Raw genomic sequence first — 19,440 nt, 5'->3', positions numbered from 1 at the left:
GGACTAGAGGTAGCGCGCGCGTGCCCCGCCCGCCGACGTCACAGTCACGTGCTAGCGTAGTGACGCATGGGCGCGGCTCGCTCGCTCGCGGGTTCCCGCTGCTTGGTAACGCGGCCGTTCTGAGAGACATTGTAGCTCGCCGGGTATTCGGATCGCTGCCGGTGTGCCGCTAACGATGGGCTCCGTATTGGGGGTGTGCTCGCTAGCCAGCTTGGTAAGAATGTAATGCGAGCGGCGAGGCCTTGGAGTGCCTGTGTGTGTGTGTCTGGCAGCTCCTGGAGGGGAGGGTCGGTGTCTGACGGTGGGCCTGAGCTCACGGTCAGGTTAAGTTCCCGCTGATGGATGACCAATATGGCCATTACTTGCGTTTGTTCACTCTCGAGATCACTTCCAGAAGCTTCCGAAATCAAGGCGGGGCTGAGGCCGCTCCGCCCGTCGCTGTCAGTGTTGAGACCGCAGCAGCTGTGTGTGTGGGTGCGTGCTGCCCACCGCATGTCTATGTTGACGCTTGTGGTTTAGTGAAGCCTTAAAGCGCCTAGTGTCAAAGAAAAAAACCCCACCCGCTTTAATGAAACCAGTGAATTGTCATTGCGCAACTGTTCGGGTTGTACTATATAGTCACGTGATGTTTTTGCGCTTCAGTAGAGCAGCTGCAAAGCGTACTTAGTGGCGTTTGCCAAATATTTACGTATTGGAAATTTTGACAACGTTTCAACAAGAAAACTTTGGAAAAGTTACACTTCCAGAATTAATGCAAACGTTGGATGTTATGTTTTTTTCGGTAGCGTTGTATTTATGTAGCTGGGGAGAACTGTCCTGTTTCCCTTTGAATTATTATCAGGGGTCTCCTGAATTAGCCTTGGGGTGTCGTCAGGTTAATACTGCATCTGAAAGATAGCACCTCCGGACTTGTAATACCTTCAATTGTGTATATACATTGTCAGTGTAGATTTTGCGCAGATTGCAGTAACTCGGCATCAGTGAACATATTATAAAATGTAGAAACTCGGCTTCTGTAATTAGAGTAAAATCTGTTTTATTTTTGAATTATTCAGTTAGCCCACAAAACCGAACTACTCTTAAGGCTAAGTCCTTAAACAATGATGTATCTGCATTAATATTTCCTTCATTTCAAGATAAAAGTATACTCAAATTGCTGTAATTCCCACTTATGAAGGTTTTGACAATGAAAAGACAGATTTTAAGTAATTGGTTAAAGAAACAGCAACATAAAAAATGCTTGGTCAAGGTCTGGAATGCATTGCCTGAGAATGTGGTGAAAACAGGTTCAGTTGAAGTATTCATAGAATTGTACAGTGCAAAAAGGCTATTCGGCCCAATGGGTCAGCATCAGTGTTTGAGAATTATTTAGTAGCCAATATCCTTGTGGGGAGATTTGGTGCTATATTGGAAGCTCTTACCAAAATGAGAGTGAGAAAAGGCTGAGGCTCAAATCATTAAGGGAGACAAGAGCTTGGCAAACAATAAGGAAGATTGATCAATAAAGTTACATTTACTTCAATACACGACACCTGGCAGGTAAAACAGGCAACATGAGACTATAATATCATAGTTATTACATAAATCTAGCTCAAGAATGTGTGTGACTGGTAACTCAATCCGGTGTACATGTGCTATAGGAAGAATAGAAAGGGAGGCAAGTGAGGAGGGGGAATTCTGTTTTGGTTAGGGATAACATTATGGTTGTACATTTAAGGGCAAAAGAGTAACTAGGGATAGAATAGACCCTCTTAAAGATCAACATGGCCATCTTGTGTTGAATAACAGGATATGGGTGAGATATTCAATGAATATTTTGTCAATATTTACTGTGAAAAAGGACATGGAAGCTTGGCTAAATAGTAATGTCGTGAAATAGTTCATCTTACAAAAGAGGAGGTCTTAAAATGCGTAAAGGTAGATAAATCACTAAGATCTGAAAAGGAACTTCCTGGAAGTTTCTGGGAAGAAATTGCTGGGCCCCTTGCTGAGATATTTGTATCATCGACAGCTGTGGGGGAATGTGCCGGAAGACTGGAGATTGATGCCATTATTTAAGAAAGTATATCAGGAAGCCTAGGAACTATAGACTGTGAGCCTTCCTTCAGTAGTGGTTAAAGTTGTTGGAGGGAATTCTGAGGGACACGATTTACATACATTTGAAAAGGCCAGGATGATTAGGGATAGTCAAAATAGCTTTATGATTGGGAAGTGATGTCTCATTCGCTTGATTGAGCTTTTTGAAGAGGTGACAAAGAAAATAGATATCTACCACTCTGTTTTCATCAGTATCAACTTCAGCTAATTGTTTGACCAGGTGCTGCATGGTTGACTAAGAAGGTTAGATCACATAGGTGTGAGTGAGCTAGCAAATTGGATACAAATTTGCTTGGAATGTAGGAGACAGTGTGGTGGTAGAGGGTTGCTTTTTAGTCAGACCTGTGAGTAGTGGTGTGCCACAAGGATTGGTGTTGCGTCCACTGCTTTTCATCATTTTTATCAACTATTTGTATGTGAATGTAGGAGGCCTAATTAGTAATTTTGCAGATGACACCAAAATAGGTGGTGTAGTTCACAGTGGAAAAAGATTCTGCAGTCCTCGCTTCCTCCTAATGAAAATTATTGAGTACAAAGGGGCATTGATCAGTTGGGCCAATGGGCCGAGCACTGGCAGATCAAAATTAATTTTGATAAATGTGAGGTGTTGCAGTTTGACAACGCAAACCAGGATAGCACTTGTGCAGTTAATGACAGGGCTCTGGAGAGTGTTGCTGACCAGAGACCTAGTGTTTCAGATTCATAGTTTCTCAAAAGTGGAGTCACAGGGCGGTGAAGAAGGCATTTGGTATGCTTGCCTTTATTGGCCCTCCTGAAGAAGGGCTTATGTCCGAAACGTCGATTCTCCTGTTCCTTGGATGCTGCCTGACCTGCTGCGCTTTCCCAGCAACACACTTTCAGCTCTGATCTCCAGCATCTGCAGTCCTCACTTTCTCCTTTATTGGTCAGAACATTGAATGTAGGAGTTGCAGCTGTACAGGGCATCAATGAGACCGCATTTGGAATATTGTATACAATTCTGGTAGCCCTTCTATTGGAAGGATGTTGTTAAACTTGAGAGGGTGCAGAAAAAATTTACAGATTGTTCTGCTGTAACGCAAGTTTAGTCAGCACGAATTGGCAATAACGTGATTGAATTATGGATGTTGTTTGCATAATGCAAACTTTCTGCTTTTACTTGGCGCAATTTACTACAGCGCGAGGTTGCAGAGGAATAGAGCTGTTGCATTATAGCAGAACGACCTGTGCAAGGATATTGCCTGGAGTGGAGGGTTTCAGTTATGAGGAGAAGTTGAATAGGCTAGGGCGTTTTGTTCCCTGGAGTATTGAAGGCTGACGAATGACCTTCAAGGTCTATAAAATCATGAGCGCATGGATAGGGTGAGTAATGAGGTCTTTGTCCTAGGGCAGAGGGAGTCCAAAGCCAGAAGGCATAGCTTTAAGCTGAGGGGAAAGATTTAATAAGGATGTGAGGGGTAACTTTTGCAGTCAGAGGGTGGTTTGTGTATGGAACAAGCTGCCAGAGGAAGTGGTGGAGGCAGGTATAATTACAGTATTTAAAAGGCATCTGGATGGGCATTTGAATCAGAAGGGTTTAGAGTGAGAGTGGCCAAATGCCGACAAATTGGACTGTCCGGTTGGGATGCTTGGTCAGCACAGATGAGCTGGACTGAAGGGTCTGTTTCTGTGCTGTATGACTGATGTGGAGGTGATGATGAGGTCAGAAGTCAGATGACACCAGGTTACAGTCCAACAGGCTTATTTGAAATCACAAGTTTTTTGACCGTAGCCCCTTCAGGTGAAGTGACAAAGGAGCAACTCTCCTAAAGCTTGTGATTTCAAATAAACCTGTTGAACTAAACCTAGTGTGGTGTAACTTCTGACCGTATGACTCCATGACAAGGTTTAGCAGCCTTAAGTGCATAAATCCACAAGCCTAAATGAGATTGTTGAGGGAGGCAGGGGCGGAAATATCAGGAGCCCTGGCAGTAATTTTTAAATCTGACTACGGCTGAAGTGCCGGAGGACTGGAGGTCCACTAATGTCACTCCATTATTAAAAATGGGCAAATTCCAGGCCAGTGAGTTGAATCTTGGACATCCACATATTTATCAGGGATAGTCAGCATGGATTTATTAAAGGAAGTTTGTGTTTGACAAACTTGATTTTATTTTTGAGGTGATGCTCTTGTGGAGGGCTGACAAGAGAAGGGGTTTCATGATGAATTGTAAGACCCGCGAAAGCACTGAAGGCGAGAAACCTGGCTGTGCATATCTACAGATTCCTGAAGGTCTTAACTGGTAGATAAGGTAGTTAAAGAAGGCATGTGGGACACTTACCTTTCTTGGCTGAGGTTTAAGGAGAATGGTCGCTATGCTGGAACTATATAAGCATGATTAGAATATTGAATGCAGTTCTGGTCACCATGTTATAGGAATGATGTGATTGCACTAGAGAGGATGCAGAAAACATTTACCAGGGTGCTGCCTGGGCTAGACCATCTGAGGTATATGGGAAAATTGGATGGGCTGGGATTGTTTTGCTTGGAGCAGCAAAGGTTGAGGGGGACCTGAAAGAGATTAGATTAGATTACATTACAGCGTGGAAACAGGCCCTTCGGCCCAACAAGTCCACACTGACCCGACGAAGCGCAACCCACCTACGCCCCTACATTTACCCCTTACCTAACACTACGGGCAATTTAGCATGGCCAATTCACCTGACCTGCATATGTTTTGGACTGTGGGAGGAAACCCACGCAGACACTGGGAGAACGTGCAAACTCCACACAGTCAGTCGCCTGAGGCGGGAATTGAACCCGGGTCTCAGGTGCTGTGAGGCAGCAGTGCTAACCACTGTGCCACCGTGCCGCCCATAAAGAAGATTAAGGGGCATAGTGTTGTTAGGAAAGGGGTTTTTCCATTACTAGAGGGGTCAATAATCAGGAGACAAAGATTTAACGTAAGAGGTAGGAGGCTAGAAGGAGGGTTGAGGAGAAATATTTCCATTTTGTAAGTGATGGGAGTAGGAACTTTCTGCTTGAGAAGATAGTTGAGTCAGACACCCTTGGGCTATAGGCCTTTTTTAGTCCTTGAAATGTCGAATGATAAAGCCACGTTTTGAAATTTGATAGTCCATTTTGACTATGATTTTATCAGGATAAATAGATAACTTTCACATTGACACACTGTCAAGAGTGGAGCACCACAGGGATCAGTGCTAGGTTATTTACACAGAACATTGAACAGTACAGCAGAGTAATAGGCCCTTCAGCCCACCATGTCTGTGCTGGCAATGATGTCATTCTAGGCGGATCACAACTACCTGCATGTGGTCGGCATTTCCCTATTTCCTGCTTGTTCATACATCTAAGTGCATCTTAAATGTTGCTATCTTATCTGTTTCTTCCACCTCACCTGGCAGTGCAGTTCGAATCACTTACCACCTGTGTTTTAAAAAAAAGACCTTTCTCCTCACATCTCCTTTAAACTTTCCCTTTCTCATCTTTCTCATCTATGTTGCCTAATATTTGACAGTTCCATCATGGTAAAAGACTCCATCTAACCACTCTATTATGCCTTTTGTAATTTTATATATCTATATCATGTTGCTCCTAAACCTTCGCTCTTGCGAAAACAGTCCAAGTTTGTCCAACCTCTCCATAGCTAATGCAGTCCAAACTAGGCAATATCCTGGTAAACCTCTTGTGCACCCTTTTCAAAGCTTCATGTCCTTTCTGTAGTCTGGCCACCAGAATTAGATTAGATTACATTAGAGTGTGGAAACAGGCCCTTCGGCCCACCAACCCGCCCAAGTGCAACCCACCCATACCCCTACATTTACCCCTTACCTAGCACTACGGGCAATTTTGCATGGCCAATTCACCTGACCTGCACATCTTTGGACTGTGGGAGGAAACCGGAGCACCCGGAGGAAACCCATGCAGACACAGGGAGAATGTGCAAACTCCACACAGTCGCCTGAGGCGGGAATTGAACCCGGGTCTCAGGCGCTGTGAGGCAGCAGTGCTAACCACTGTGCCACCGTGCCGCCCACAGAATGGCGCACAATATTCCAAATGTGGCCTAGGATTTTCTTTTGCAGTTGCAAAATGACTTGTCAGTCTTTTTAGTCACGGTCCCTGACCAATGAAGGTAAGCATGTTGTTGGCTTTCTTTACCATCTTATTCATTTATGTTGCCACTTTCAGGAAACTATGGACTTGGATTCCAGGATCCCTCTGAATGTCAATGCTTCAAACGGTCCTGCCACTTATTGTATACGTTCCTCTTGCATTTGAACTCCCAAAATGCATCTTCTCTCACTTATTTGGATTAAACTAGATTTGCCATTTCTCTGTCCAACTTTCTACTGATGGTTATCCTGCTTTATGGTTTGACGACTTTTCTCTAATTTTTGTGATGTCAGCAAGCTTACTAATCAGGCCCCCTACATTTTTCATCCAAATCGTTTACATATGTTACAAGCAACAGAGCTCATCCTTGTGGAAGACCTCTAGTCAGCAAAATAACCTTCTACAACTATCTTCAATGAACAAGCCATCTTGAACAAGCCATTTCCGACGCCCCTCCCCCAAGTCCCTCCTCCCTACCTTTTATCTTAGCCTGCTGGACAAACTTTCCTCATTCCTGAAGAAGGGCTTATGCCCGAAATGTCGATTCTCCTGTTCCCTGGATTCTGCCTGACCTGCGCATTTCCAGCAACACATTTTCAGCTCTGATCTCCAGCATCTGCAGACCTCACTTTCTCCTCAAGCCATCTTGTATCCAACCTAAATGCTGGATTTCATTACAATTTGTATGAATAACTTAAATGAAGAGGCCAACAGTGTGGTAGCCAAATTTGATGTTAGAAATGTAGGCTAGAAAGCAAATTTATAAAGAGGTTGCTGAGTCTGCAAAATGATATAGGATAAATAGGTGAGCAAAATAATTGTTAGTTGGGATGTAATGTGGGAAAATGTGCAGTTGTCAACTTTGACATGAACAAAAAAAATTGATTTAAATGAGGAGAAACTCAAGAATCCTGGGGCAGAGTGCCATCTGGTTGTCCTTGGTCATGAACCACTAGAAGTTAACATGAAGTTGCAGCAAGATGTTTGGAAGGTAAATAGTGATACTTTTTTTTTCGCAAGGGCGTTGGAGTATTGTAAGTGCAAAGTCTTGTTGCTACTTCGTTGCATTGCATTGGTGAGACTGTTGGATTATTTTGTACCGTTTTGGCCTCCTTCCTTAAGGAAAGATTCACTTGTTTTAGATGCAATTCAGGAAAGTTTAAGACAGCTGCTTCCTGGTTTTAAGGGGTGCGTTCCTGAGGAAGGATTAAGCCATCTCACTGGAGTTTAGCTGATTAAGAGTTGAGCTTATTGATGCATAAGATTGAGTCGAGTGTGTGGTCCTGGAAAAGCACAGGTCAGGCAGCATCCGAGGAGCAGGAGAATCAAAGTTTTGGGCATAAGCCCTTCATCAGGATTGGTCTGATTAAATATAGATGAAGGGCTTATGCCCAAAATGCGATTCTGCTCTTCGGATGCTGCCTGAACTGCTATGCCTTTCCAGCACTGCACTCTTGACTCTAATCTCCAGCATCTGCAGTCCACACTACTTGGTTAAGATTCTGAGGAGGCTTGACAATCTCCTTTAGTGAGAAGTTGTTTCAGCATTTAGAAGAAAGTGGAAATGGTGTTGGGGTTTACTTGTAAAGTGTCTCCTATTAAAGCCAACATTGAGGAGGAACTTGGATGAGACTGTGATTGGAGGCATGGCATGCAAGTGAACTAAGGCCTGTTTAGATTGACATGAGCTAAAAGGATGGAGACGAGGCTTGAAGGATTAAATTATCTACTGATATTTTATGATCTATGTATACTGTAAGTGCAACACTTCCTGTTTTCAGAAATTTCTGATCCATAATTGTTATAAGGAACAACAAATTCTTTGATTTAATATTCTTTAATAGAATGTAAATAGTTACAGAATTATAAAGTCTAGAAACAGACCTTTTGGTCAATCTTATCTGTGCCAATATGTCACATCTCCAGACCCCAAGCTAGCTATTTCACCTGTGTAAAATGCAGATTTGTAATATGCTAAAATATTTTTTTAGAATGCTGAAAAATATTTCAGCATGAATTACAATAAGGATTTATTCTCTTTGTTCACTTTTAATAATTTGGTTTGTAATATTTACTCATAGGTGCCATGTCTGTGTAGCAGTGCACCTTGTTTGCTGTGTACCTGCTGCCCCAACAGTAAGAATTCCACAGTGACCAGATTAATCTATGCATTCATTCTACTTCTGTGCACTGTTGTGGCTTGTATTATGTTGGCACCTGGAATGGAAACTCAATTGAAAAAGGTATGTGTTATGTTATCATTCCTAAATGCAGTGGACTCCACTTTAGATGGAAAGCATTAATTTAAAAAATTTAGAAGACATTGCTTATCTCTAATACTAATTCCATTCGCATCACCTATGTTAAGCAGATAGGGTACTTTCTGCTTAATGGGAATAGGAAACTTTGACTTGGTATTTGTTTTGTTTTGATGAGAAACATTATGACACTGGGTTAAACCCCACTGCTAATTTAAAACCGACACACAGAAGCTCACCTCATGCCATAATCTTTTAAATTTTGAGAGGCAAAGAACTATCCCAGATTTCACTATTTAAAGTGAAAATTAACAACTTTATTCTTTAAGACCAACAGAGAACATTAAAACTGCCTTTTACAATTCCTTTCTCTTAAACGTATCTTTTACCTCCCACTCTACAGTTTGAAAAAACCCTGATTAAGATGTACAAAAAAAAAATCACATTTCAAAACCAGTCAGTTTTGTCAATTTTCTTCTGTAGAGTTTCCTTTGGGTTTCCCTAGGTGGCCGTCTCTTCTTCAGCCTTCTACACAACTTGTGGACAGATACCTTTCAGAGAGCTGTTTGGCTAGCAGTCTATAATTGTTGGTTTTCTTGGCAGTTCTCCTCTGAACTGTTCAAAATGTCCGGTTTTATACCCCAAAACATCAGATCAGTTCATTGGTTTGATGTCATCAAAACACTAAATTCAAATTTGATTGGAATTTGGTGTCTGGGGCGTAATTTAAACTGGCCAGATTTGAATTTGTTTTTGTTCCATGGCAACGCAACTCCAGATATTTGTTTCAACCATGTTACATTTTACCTTGTTCAGCATGCTTTGTGCTTTCGGTCAGTCCTTGTTAGCTTCCTCTCTCTTAAATGTACAATACACACCTACACCTTCATAACAAACATGATCGAACGTTCATGCTTCTATTTTGGAATTCTGAAAATGTATTTACTGTGAACTATATGGAAATGCTCACATTGCCAAGTTCCATGGGTAATTAAATTTGAGTGAACAGTATACACTTATATCAAACAGAACAATCCTTTCATAACCATCAAGTTGAGGAAGGTAATTTGCTTTAGCTTAGTTTATCCATCTTTAAATTATAAATCTACCACTTTCCATGCCATTTACTAGGCTTCAGCATGACTGATGTTTCGCTGATATTCTTTTAAATTTATTCTGTGATTTCTTTTTGGATGAAAAAAATACTTTCTGATGGGATTCCTAAACTTGCATTTCACTTTGAACCTATTTCCCCAAGTTTTGCTCTTGGTTTTATTTAGAAGTAACATCCTGCTTAACCTTTCCTATAATGTTTGATGTGTACATACAAGTGTTCTACTATAGCGCACATTTTGTTAATACAACTTTACTGTAATACGATTGATGCATTGGGGACACTTCCTAAAATGTGAACTTTTACAATATGTGTTGGCGATTACATCACCAACCCTTGAAGTGCTGTTTCTAAAGTGTGATTTTTTTCTATAATGTAGGGTTACACAAAGAATGCAACTGTCACATTATAGAAGAACTACCTGTATTATTATAAAAGGGTTTGTAGACGAGGAAGCATTGGAGTAGTATCTTGGATATAATTGGATAGATAAGAGTGAGACAGGTGCAGTTCCTCTGAACTAATAGTGGATAAACATTTGAGGATGAAGATATTGGCAGCCATATCACAGGCTGAATATAGGTCTCAACGAGGAAAGATGGTGTACTACAATTACAGACGTGATTAGTGACTTCATGGTTGTTTCAGTGCTGAAGCAGGGATGGAAACCAAGTTTTAGAACTTTGACCTTCAACCTAGAGTTAAATGAAAATTAGGAATATATTTGCAAATGACAAGTTAGAACAGAATCCCTACAGTGTGGTAGCAGGCCGTTCGGCCCATCAGGTCCACACTGACCTTCTGAAGAGCATCTCACCCAAACCCACTCCCTGCCCCTAAAACTCTGCATTCCCATGGCTAATCCACCTAGCCTGCAGTATGGTCCATTTAGCATGGCCAGTCCATCTAAGCTGCACATCTTTGGACTGTGGGAGAAAACCCACACAGACATGGAGAATGTGCAAACTTCACACAGGCAGTAGCCCGAGGCTGGGATCAAACCCAGGTCCCTGGCACTGAGGCAGCAGTTCTAACCACTGAGCTGCCATGTTGTCGTCATTAATCATTCTTTCCACTTATTCACAAACTTTTCTTTTTGATCTTTCCTCCCTACTTCCCTGTACATGACCTAGTACATTACCAGTTTTTCTTTTCTCCATAGATGTTGCATGGCTGGATATTTCCAGGATTTTCTGTCAATGTTAACTTTTGCCAAGTATCAGTTTTACTTGTTAACTTGTCAATTCTCCTTTCCTTCAATTCTATTCACTTTCATTACTTGTCATGCTCTTGATTTGGTGCCAAGCAAATTTTTTAGGTTTGTTCTTTTTATGCTTGATATCTGAATTATTAGTATAAATGGTCTCTCATAAATGGTCCCTATAATGTTTTCGGGAGCATATCACTAATATTCTTAGAATTTAAAATACCTAATTGTACATATACAGCACTCATTGTGTTCTCTTTATGGATATTATGAATTCCTCAGTAAATGTCATTTAAGGATGATTTGCACCTTGAGCTGGTTAAAGCATCAGGAGACATCTAGTCAATTGGCATCCAGTTTTGGGAAACGTCTAATTGGATGTTGAAAGTGGAGGGAAAGTTAATTGCAAGATGAGTGACTGGAACAAAGTGGAGGGGGAGAATTGAAGAACTAACTGAATCATTCAAAGAAATAAAGATAGAGATGTAGAGATATATGAGGGGGTGGTGTAAAAAGGAATAGTTAATAAAGTTGGGAGTGAATATTTAAGAAGGAAATATGTTAGCTTTAAACTTCTCTAATTGCAGCCTTTAGCCAATAGAAGTTCCTTTCCCTTTCAAGCATCATGCTGTCAACTATCACCTACCGAGAAGGATGAATAGATTTGGAAAAGGATGGAGAAATGATCAAAATTATGTTAGAAGCAGAAATATAGAGAGCAAAGTAGAAAAGGCAAAGCAGAATCAGTAAGATGAAAGTTTAGTTGGTATAATGAGAAGTAAAGGAAAATATATAGTTAACTTATAACTTGGGTATAATTCAGTACTTCTTTTTGATAGATTCCGGGATTCTGTGAAGATGGCTTTGGTACCCAAATTCCAACTATTCATGGGGCCGTGAACTGTAATGTATTGGTTAGCTTCAAGTCTGTTTACCGCATCTACTTTGGATTGGCTGTTTTCTTCTTTCTTTTCTCTCTGCTTTTGATCAATGTGAAATCCAGCAGGGATCCCAGAGCTGCAGTGCATAACGGGTAAGTAATCTTGTTTATGTTCACAATTTGAAAATGAAGTAAAAGGGAAGTTAAATGTTCATTGAAAAAGTATTTCTCCTGATCAAAATCCCAGCCTTACAGGTAATCTGTCCTGTTAATGTGACCAAGGTTATTTTAAAATCTCCACAATGGAGGATGTAGGTAAAATAGTATCTGATTGAGCAGAGGATGGAGATGGTGGTAGATAGGGTGACTGATCCCTAATCATGGGGATGGGAGGACTTCGGGGATGTTTTTGTTCTTGATCTGATGAGGATGAGTTCAGAGCTGAAGGAGTGAACTCAGATTCTTTTTGAAGCTGTCTTTGGTGTTTTTTTTTGCTGAGTTTGCTGACTGCTGGTCAACAACTGTTAAGCATGTGAAATAGCTTTAATCATAAGCTGTTCATCAAATTGTTTAATTGCCCATCCTGTTTCCTGGAAGCTAGTGGCTGCTCACCCATTGTCCGACTTGCATTAAATCTGGAACTGGTGGATTGCTGTTTGAAAATTTTCCTCTTTTAACATCTGTTGATTCTACCCACCTGTTTTTAAGAAGTTAAGTGGTAGCCTGTGAATCTACAAGTTGTGATTGGGTTTAACCAAATGATTTTCAAAGCTGGCGTATTTGCAAGTTTTAATTGTTACTTTTATTTTTGACAGATTCTGGTTCTTCAAAATAGCTGCCATCATAGCGATTACTGTAGGAGCTTTTTACATTCCTGAAGGACCTTTTACAAGAGGTAGAGTAATAACTGTCTTTTAAGGGGAAGAATATTTCCCTTTTTTGTTTGTAGCTTTCTTTCTAAACTATCTTTGATTTATTAATCTGACATGTACCTAGGTACAGTGTAAAGTTTTGCTTTGCATGCATACTTAATATTATTCTAAAAAGTGGAATGAAGGTTTGATATTTAATTAGAACTTGACAAACAACTACCTCTTCCTATAGGAGCAAACTACTGCTGGAAACATGAAATGAGTACATAAGAACATCCAGCAGGTCAGGCAGCTTATGTGGAGAGAAAAGAGTTAATGTTTCAGGTTGAAGATTGACTGAGGAAAGATAGAAACGTAATAGATTTAGAGTAAGTGAATGAAGTGAGGCAGGACAAAGGGGAAGATTTATGATCAGATGGAGAGCAAGAGGGACAAATGACAGGATTTAATGTTAGGAAAACCATATGGAATGGTGATGGATAATGTAACAAACAAAAGCTATCTAGATCAGGTGCAAATAGTTTGACAACAGTCATCTGAATGCAAAATAAAGGAATGAAAGAAAGAAATGAGGAATTAAAAATAAAACAAAAATAAGTCAAAGATGTTAGTCTGATTTTTTTTTTAGAGGAAAAGGCAGGGTAGATAAACTATTTCCACTAGTTGTCAATTCTGGAACTGGAGGGTATAATCTGAGAGTTAGAACTATACTGTTCAAGAGAGATGTTAGGAAGCTCTTTTACACACACAGGGCAGTAGAGGTTTGGAACTCTCTTCCACAAATGACATTTGATGCTAGATAAGTTGTTAGTTTTGAATCTGAGAATTTTGTTAAGCGAAGATCTTAAGGGATATGAGTCAACAGTAGTTATGTGAAGTTAGACCACAAATCAGACATGATTGCATTAAATGGTGTTACAGGCACGAGGTTCGAAATAGTCTACTTCAGTTCCTGTGTTCCTCATTGTTGAGTCCAGAAGGCTGTAGGATGATGAGTTGAAAGATGTGCTCCTTGACCTTCATTTGAACTACATTAACAGGCCAGACAGAAGTTTGAGTGGAGCAAGGTGGAGAATGGGAATGACCAGTGACAGGAAGCTCAGGATAATATTTGTGGATTGAATAAAATGCAAAATGGTCACCCCATCAAGTGGGTGAATTTTGAAGAAGCATCATTGGACTCGAAATGTTAACTTTGTTTTTTCTTCAGACCTACACTTAATGGTAAGGTCCTAGGGAGTGATGCTGAACAGAGAGACCTTGGAGTGCAGGTTCATAGCTCCTTGAAAGTGGAGTCGCAGATAGATAGGATAGTGAAAAAGACATTTGGTATGCTTTCCCTTATTGGTCAGAGTATTGAGTACAGGAGTTGGGAGGTCATGTTGCGGCTGTACAGGACATTGGTTAGGCCGCTGTTGGAATATTGCGTGCAGTTCTGATCTCCTTCCTATCGGAAAGATGTTGTGAAACTTGAAAGGGTTCAGAAAAGATTTACAAGGATGTTGCCAGGGTTGGAGGATTTGAGCTATAGGGAGAGGCTGAACAGGCTGGGGCTGTTTTCCCTGGAGCATCGGAGGCTGAGGAGTGACCTTATAGAGGTTTACAAAATTGGGGGGCATGGATAGGATAAATAGACAAGGTCTTTTCCCTGGGGTCTGGGAGTCCAGAACGAGAGGGCATAGCTTTAGGTTGAGAGGGGCAGGATATAAAAGAGACCTAAGGGGCAACTGTTTCACAGAGGGTGGTACGTATATGGAATGAGCTGCCAGAGGAAGTGGTGGGGGCTGGTACAATTACAACATTTAAGAGGCATTTGGATGGGTATATGAATAGGAAGGGTTTGGAGGGATATGTGCCAAGTGCTGGCAGGTGGGACTAGATTGGGTTGGGATATCTGGTCGGTGTGGACAGGTTGGACCGAAGGGTCTGTTTCCATGCTGCACATCTCTATGACTCTGTGAGATGCTGCCAGACCTGCTGAGTTTCTCCAGTAATTTCTGTTTTTGTTTCACCTAAGGTTTGGCTTCCCAATTGTAGAGTAGACCAAATTATAAATAGTGAATACAGTATACAGAGGAACCTCGATTATCCGAAGGACTTGGGCAGCGAGTACTTCCTTCGGTTAATCAAATGCCGGATAACGTAGTTTAGCCGAGCGTCGGGACCTTGCAATCTTGCTGAATAATCAGATATTCGGATAATGGGATGCTGGATACTTGAGGTTCCTCTGTATTAAATTGAAAGAAGTAAAATTATATCATTGTTTCACTTTGTATCGAATGTTTGAGGCTTTAGATTGTGAAAATGGAGGAGATAAAAGGCTGATGTTGTATCTCCCGCACTTGCATGGAGATATGATCTTTATTTCATTGGGAATGCATTCAAATTAATTGCATTACAGTCTATGCTCAGATAACTAGATTCTTCTTAGTCTATGAAGTGAAAGTTTTCCACTTTATTGTTCCTGTGCTGTATTCTGTGTTCTTTGTTCCCTTGATTTCACCAGTGAGTGTTTGAATTTAACTACAGCATTCCAATCCTCCAGTGCAATAATCTTTAAGTTTTGTCGCAGACAATTTTAAGTTTGTACATATACCAACTAAATTATTGTTTTACGCTATCAACCACTACTCCATCACAATCCATCTTTAGAAAGCTCTGAGTCACACATTCAAATTCAATTTTTTTTTCTGATTGTGTCCTTTTACAATATCCCTATTTCTGATTCTTATTGTTAATCTCCATCACATGCACTCTGGTTTTTTTCTTTCTTATGCTTTTCCTACTCTCTTACTCCCTGTCTCTCCTCCACTGCTGCCCTGTTTTACTTTTGTCTTATTAACCTGGCATCATCATTTCCTTCTCCATACATGTCTGATTCTCTTCTTGACACTTTTTTTTCAAAAAAGCTTACTGACATCAACAATCTGGTAACTGCACTTGCTCACTGACTCTTTTTGATCATGCAGTTAAGTTAATTTTTAAAAATTAAAATGAAAATCCTGTTTTATAAAACAGTTTAGTTTTCTTGCACAATATACTTTATTTTATTTTTGGGTATCAGTTAGTTTTCATTTTTGTTGTAATATATTTGAGAGATTTTGCTGCTGGTGCACTTTCTCATGGCTGTCAGCAAGGCCAGCCACTTGTTTTTAAAAGTGTTTGGTTGTAATGAAACTACATCGTTTGGTTGTAATGAAACTACATCGCCACCACTTTAAGCACTGTTTCTAAAATGTGAATTATCTGTAATGCGGGATTGCACAAAAATGCAACCATTGTGATAAAAAAAGAACTTTCTGTACTTTGCTTTTAACCTCATCCTCTGGCTCAGTGGCTAACATTATACCACAAGGGACCTGGGTTCGTTTTCATCCTTGGGTGACTGTCTGTGTGAAGTTTGCAAGTCCGTTCTGTGTCTGCTTGGGTCCCCTTCGATTGCTCCGGTTTCCTCCCACAGTCCAAAGATGTGCCGGTTAAGTGTATCGGCTAAGCTAAATTGCTCATATTGTCCAAGGATGGACATTAGAATGGGATGGTGGTGAGTCTGGGTGGAATGCTCTTCAGAGAGTCAGTATGGATCTGATGGGCCTAATGGCCTGCTTCCACACTGTAGGGACTCTATGCATGCTTTTGATCTATTATCCTTCATACTGGAGAAAAAAAACAGAAACTGTAATGGAGTGAAAGTACAATAAGTAAGAAAGTAGAAGAGAAAACAGTTGCCAATTTGAAAGAGATGAAAGTTATTTTGATAAACATCTAGTGTATTAAATTAATGTTGTTTTTCTTTCTCTTCCCCCTCCACCTGCCCATCTTAGCCTTGTTTGCCATTGGTACAGCCGGTGCCTTCTGCTTCATACTAATCCAGTTGGTTTTGTTAGTTGATTTTGCTCATTCATGGAATGAGTCATGGGTAGGAAAGATGGAGGATGGAAATTCAAAATGTTGGTATGCAGGTGAGTGATTAGTAAAAATATGTTCTTGGAAATAGTTTTTAGCATCTGTTTGAACACTTTATTTCAAGCTGTTAGAAGCTGAGGTTTTGGTTGGAGGCTTAATGAGTTTGATATGTGTTTTTGTAGAGTTGCAATAAAATCAACATTTTATTGCTAATTGATTATGAATTAAATTTTTAATCTGTTCATAACATGTTTGTTAATACTAATTTGGGGTTCTGATAGAGATTTTATGCAAAATGTTGGTGTTAATTACTGCATTCTTGCAATGTTCCCACCTTTATTTAGGTTATATGTCATTAATTCTGCAGTAACATGGTCAAATGTATGTTTCAGCTAACAAGCGTTTTCAAACAGGGATTATTAAAATTTTTTTTACCACACTTGGAGTACCATATACTTATAGGGAGTATTTATTGGCTTAGAGGACGTGTATCAAAGGTTCACTAGAATGGCACTTGAAATGGAGGGAATTTTTGTGAGGAGAGGGTGGGGGGGATAGAGGGGGAGAGAGAGAGTGGCAGTGCTGGTGACGCCCTTCTCTCGAGTGAAATATCTTTGAATTCTTCACCCCAACAGAATTGTGGATGGTCAGCATTCAAACCAGAAATCAATAGAGTTTTGGGACTAAGGGAATTAATAGATATGGAGACAATGTGAAATGTGATGAGGCTAATTAGCTGTGATTGTATTGAATGGTGCAGCAGACGTGTAGAGTCTAATGAACTGTCCTCCCTATTATGTTATTTTGACAGTTGAGAAGAAGGTATGATCATAAATGGAGATCAGACATTAGGATAAATGTGGTAGAGTAATACTTCAGAATATCTAATAGCTAATAAAATATAAGAGACAATTGCCTGTTCAATTGAATACTACATGTGCCAAATGAATTTACTTTGAGGAAGAACCTTAATTGACAAATGGCCTTTTCTACTCCCTGAATTTTTAATCATCTTAAAACTTTTAAACTCATAAATGTTAAAATGAAAGAATTTTTTTTTAATACTTGTATCAATGAGCTAATCTTGTATTTTAAGTTGTGCAAGAGGAATTCAGATTTAAGTTATTTAATGAATTAGACTTTGAAAGTGAAAATTTAGATTTTTTTTTAGTGTAAGTGTTCTAAAAATACAGTCTTCCTCAACAATACTATCCAATCCATCCAATTTTCTGCTCCGTGTAATTTTTGGCCTCCACCCAGGAAAATGTTCTTATACTTCTAGGTCTGCATGTTATCACAGTGCAAGTGAAATAATTCAAGTGTGGTGCAAATTGTAAAAGTAATACCATTTCATATATGGTCCACTATAACAAATGATTTAACCTGAGCAAATATTGTGGTTGTATTTAACCGAATTGACTAGAGTGTGGTGATCAAAATATTTCTTTGCCCTGTCGTATTGAGATCAACTTGCAACTTTAATTCATTTGTAGGGTTGTTACTTTAAATTTTAACGTACTTAAACCTTTTTTATTTTTATTTCAGCCTTGATATCCGTCACTGGCCTGAATTACATCTTGGCTTTCATAGCAGTTGTGCTTTTCTATGTATTTTACACAAAATCCGAAGGATGTGTTGAAAACAAGTTCTTCATTAGTTTCAATATGATCCTTTGCATTGTTGTATCTATTACTTCTATTCTTCCAAAAGTACAGGTAAAAATATATCTGCATTTCCTCTTTTCTTGATGTTTTTGGTCTCAAACCACAATTTACTATAAAAACACAAAATCAGTCTAAGTTCACCAAACAAATTGTCCTTAGATCAGTTGATTAGAGGCTTACAAGTGCCTAAAATGGTTTTCCCCAAATGTTCTTCTTGTTTCGAAGGTTAAACATGTTTATGAGAAATATGTTTAAATTGTGAAATAACTACAGCTAAATATTCCTGGAAAGCAAGACTTGCTACTTTCAGTGAGCGCACCGTTGGTCTGCAGCGAACATTTAGAAGCTTGTTTTGAATGCTGAAGAGGTCTGATTTTTACCTGTAACTTAGTAGTGGAGCTCTGACATGATCACATTAGTGTTTTCCAAATACACTTAGGATTTGTATTTTGCCTGAGTTGAACCTACTTCTTTATTGCTGTTTTCAGGTTTTGAGGCTTTTTGTATATTCTCTTGTTGTTAGGATCTTTTATTAAACCATGATGTTTTTCTTTCGTTTATAGGAATCACAACCTCGGTCAGGTCTCCTTCAGTCTTCAGTCATCACACTGTACACTATGTATCTCACATGGTCTGCAATGTCTAATGAACCTGGTAAGTCTCCACTGAATACTAAACTTCTGAATACAACTGATTTTTTTTTGAGATGGCATTACATGTCGAATAAAGTCACTAATCGCAAAATGGATTACTTCAATAATTTTGTTTTAAAAAAACAGGAAATATTGAAGTGCAAAACCTAATTTTGATTGACTTTAAAACATTGCTACGATGGACACCTTGGCCAGGATTTTTATTTGCTGGTGGGGTCAGGAAAAGGTGTAGGATTGATTTAAAAATTGCACTGTTTAAGGGCTAACTTGATTTTGCTTCTGTAACATGATGTAATTTTCAAAGGGAGGGCAGGACTGTTGGAAACAGGGAAACCCATTCATTTTCAATTAAATAGTCCATTAAGTTTCTTGAAAAGCCTAACTGGCCAGGAGGTCAAGATTTTCAAAGCTGAAATAGCTAAAGGTGTTATTTATTACTATTAATAATTAGTACAGCTGTCGGGTTCAAAATGAGCAGAAGTTAGTTATTTTTCGTATTGAAAAGTATTGGGAGCTGTGAGGATCTTATGCTTTATGTATTTGACTGCATGGCCACATTTGTGTTAGGTGAGGCAGCTGGCCCTTCAAATTGCAATCCACTTGTTGTCTTCTGCAAGGTAATGGTGACCAACATATGGCTGCCATCTGCCCTTGCACCTTCTGTCCCACTCCTGGTAATGCTTGACACCACTACTT

General features: G+C 39.7%; 1 protein-coding gene across 1 annotated transcript in view; it reads left to right on the top strand.

Moving 5' to 3' along the window:
* Window positions 1–37: 37 nt before the first annotated feature.
* Window positions 38–19,440, top strand: part of LOC122560087 (serine incorporator 1-like) — a 30,114-nt gene continuing 10,711 nt past the window's right edge. Inside the window, exons 1-7 of the mRNA XM_043710310.1 lie at window positions 38–214; window positions 8,275–8,436; window positions 11,612–11,805; window positions 12,468–12,547; window positions 16,346–16,483; window positions 17,973–18,142; window positions 18,655–18,745. Coding sequence (XP_043566245.1) covers window positions 176–214; window positions 8,275–8,436; window positions 11,612–11,805; window positions 12,468–12,547; window positions 16,346–16,483; window positions 17,973–18,142; window positions 18,655–18,745 — 874 coding nt within the window. The 5' untranslated portion in view covers window positions 38–175. The remainder of the gene's footprint in view (window positions 215–8,274; window positions 8,437–11,611; window positions 11,806–12,467; window positions 12,548–16,345; window positions 16,484–17,972; window positions 18,143–18,654; window positions 18,746–19,440) is intronic.

This window comes from Chiloscyllium plagiosum, chromosome 20, assembly GCF_004010195.1.
Source record: "Chiloscyllium plagiosum isolate BGI_BamShark_2017 chromosome 20, ASM401019v2, whole genome shotgun sequence".
In the NCBI taxonomy this organism is placed as follows: Eukaryota; Metazoa; Chordata; class Chondrichthyes; order Orectolobiformes; family Hemiscylliidae; genus Chiloscyllium; species Chiloscyllium plagiosum.
This window is presented reverse-complemented; position numbering and strand designations above follow the sequence as displayed.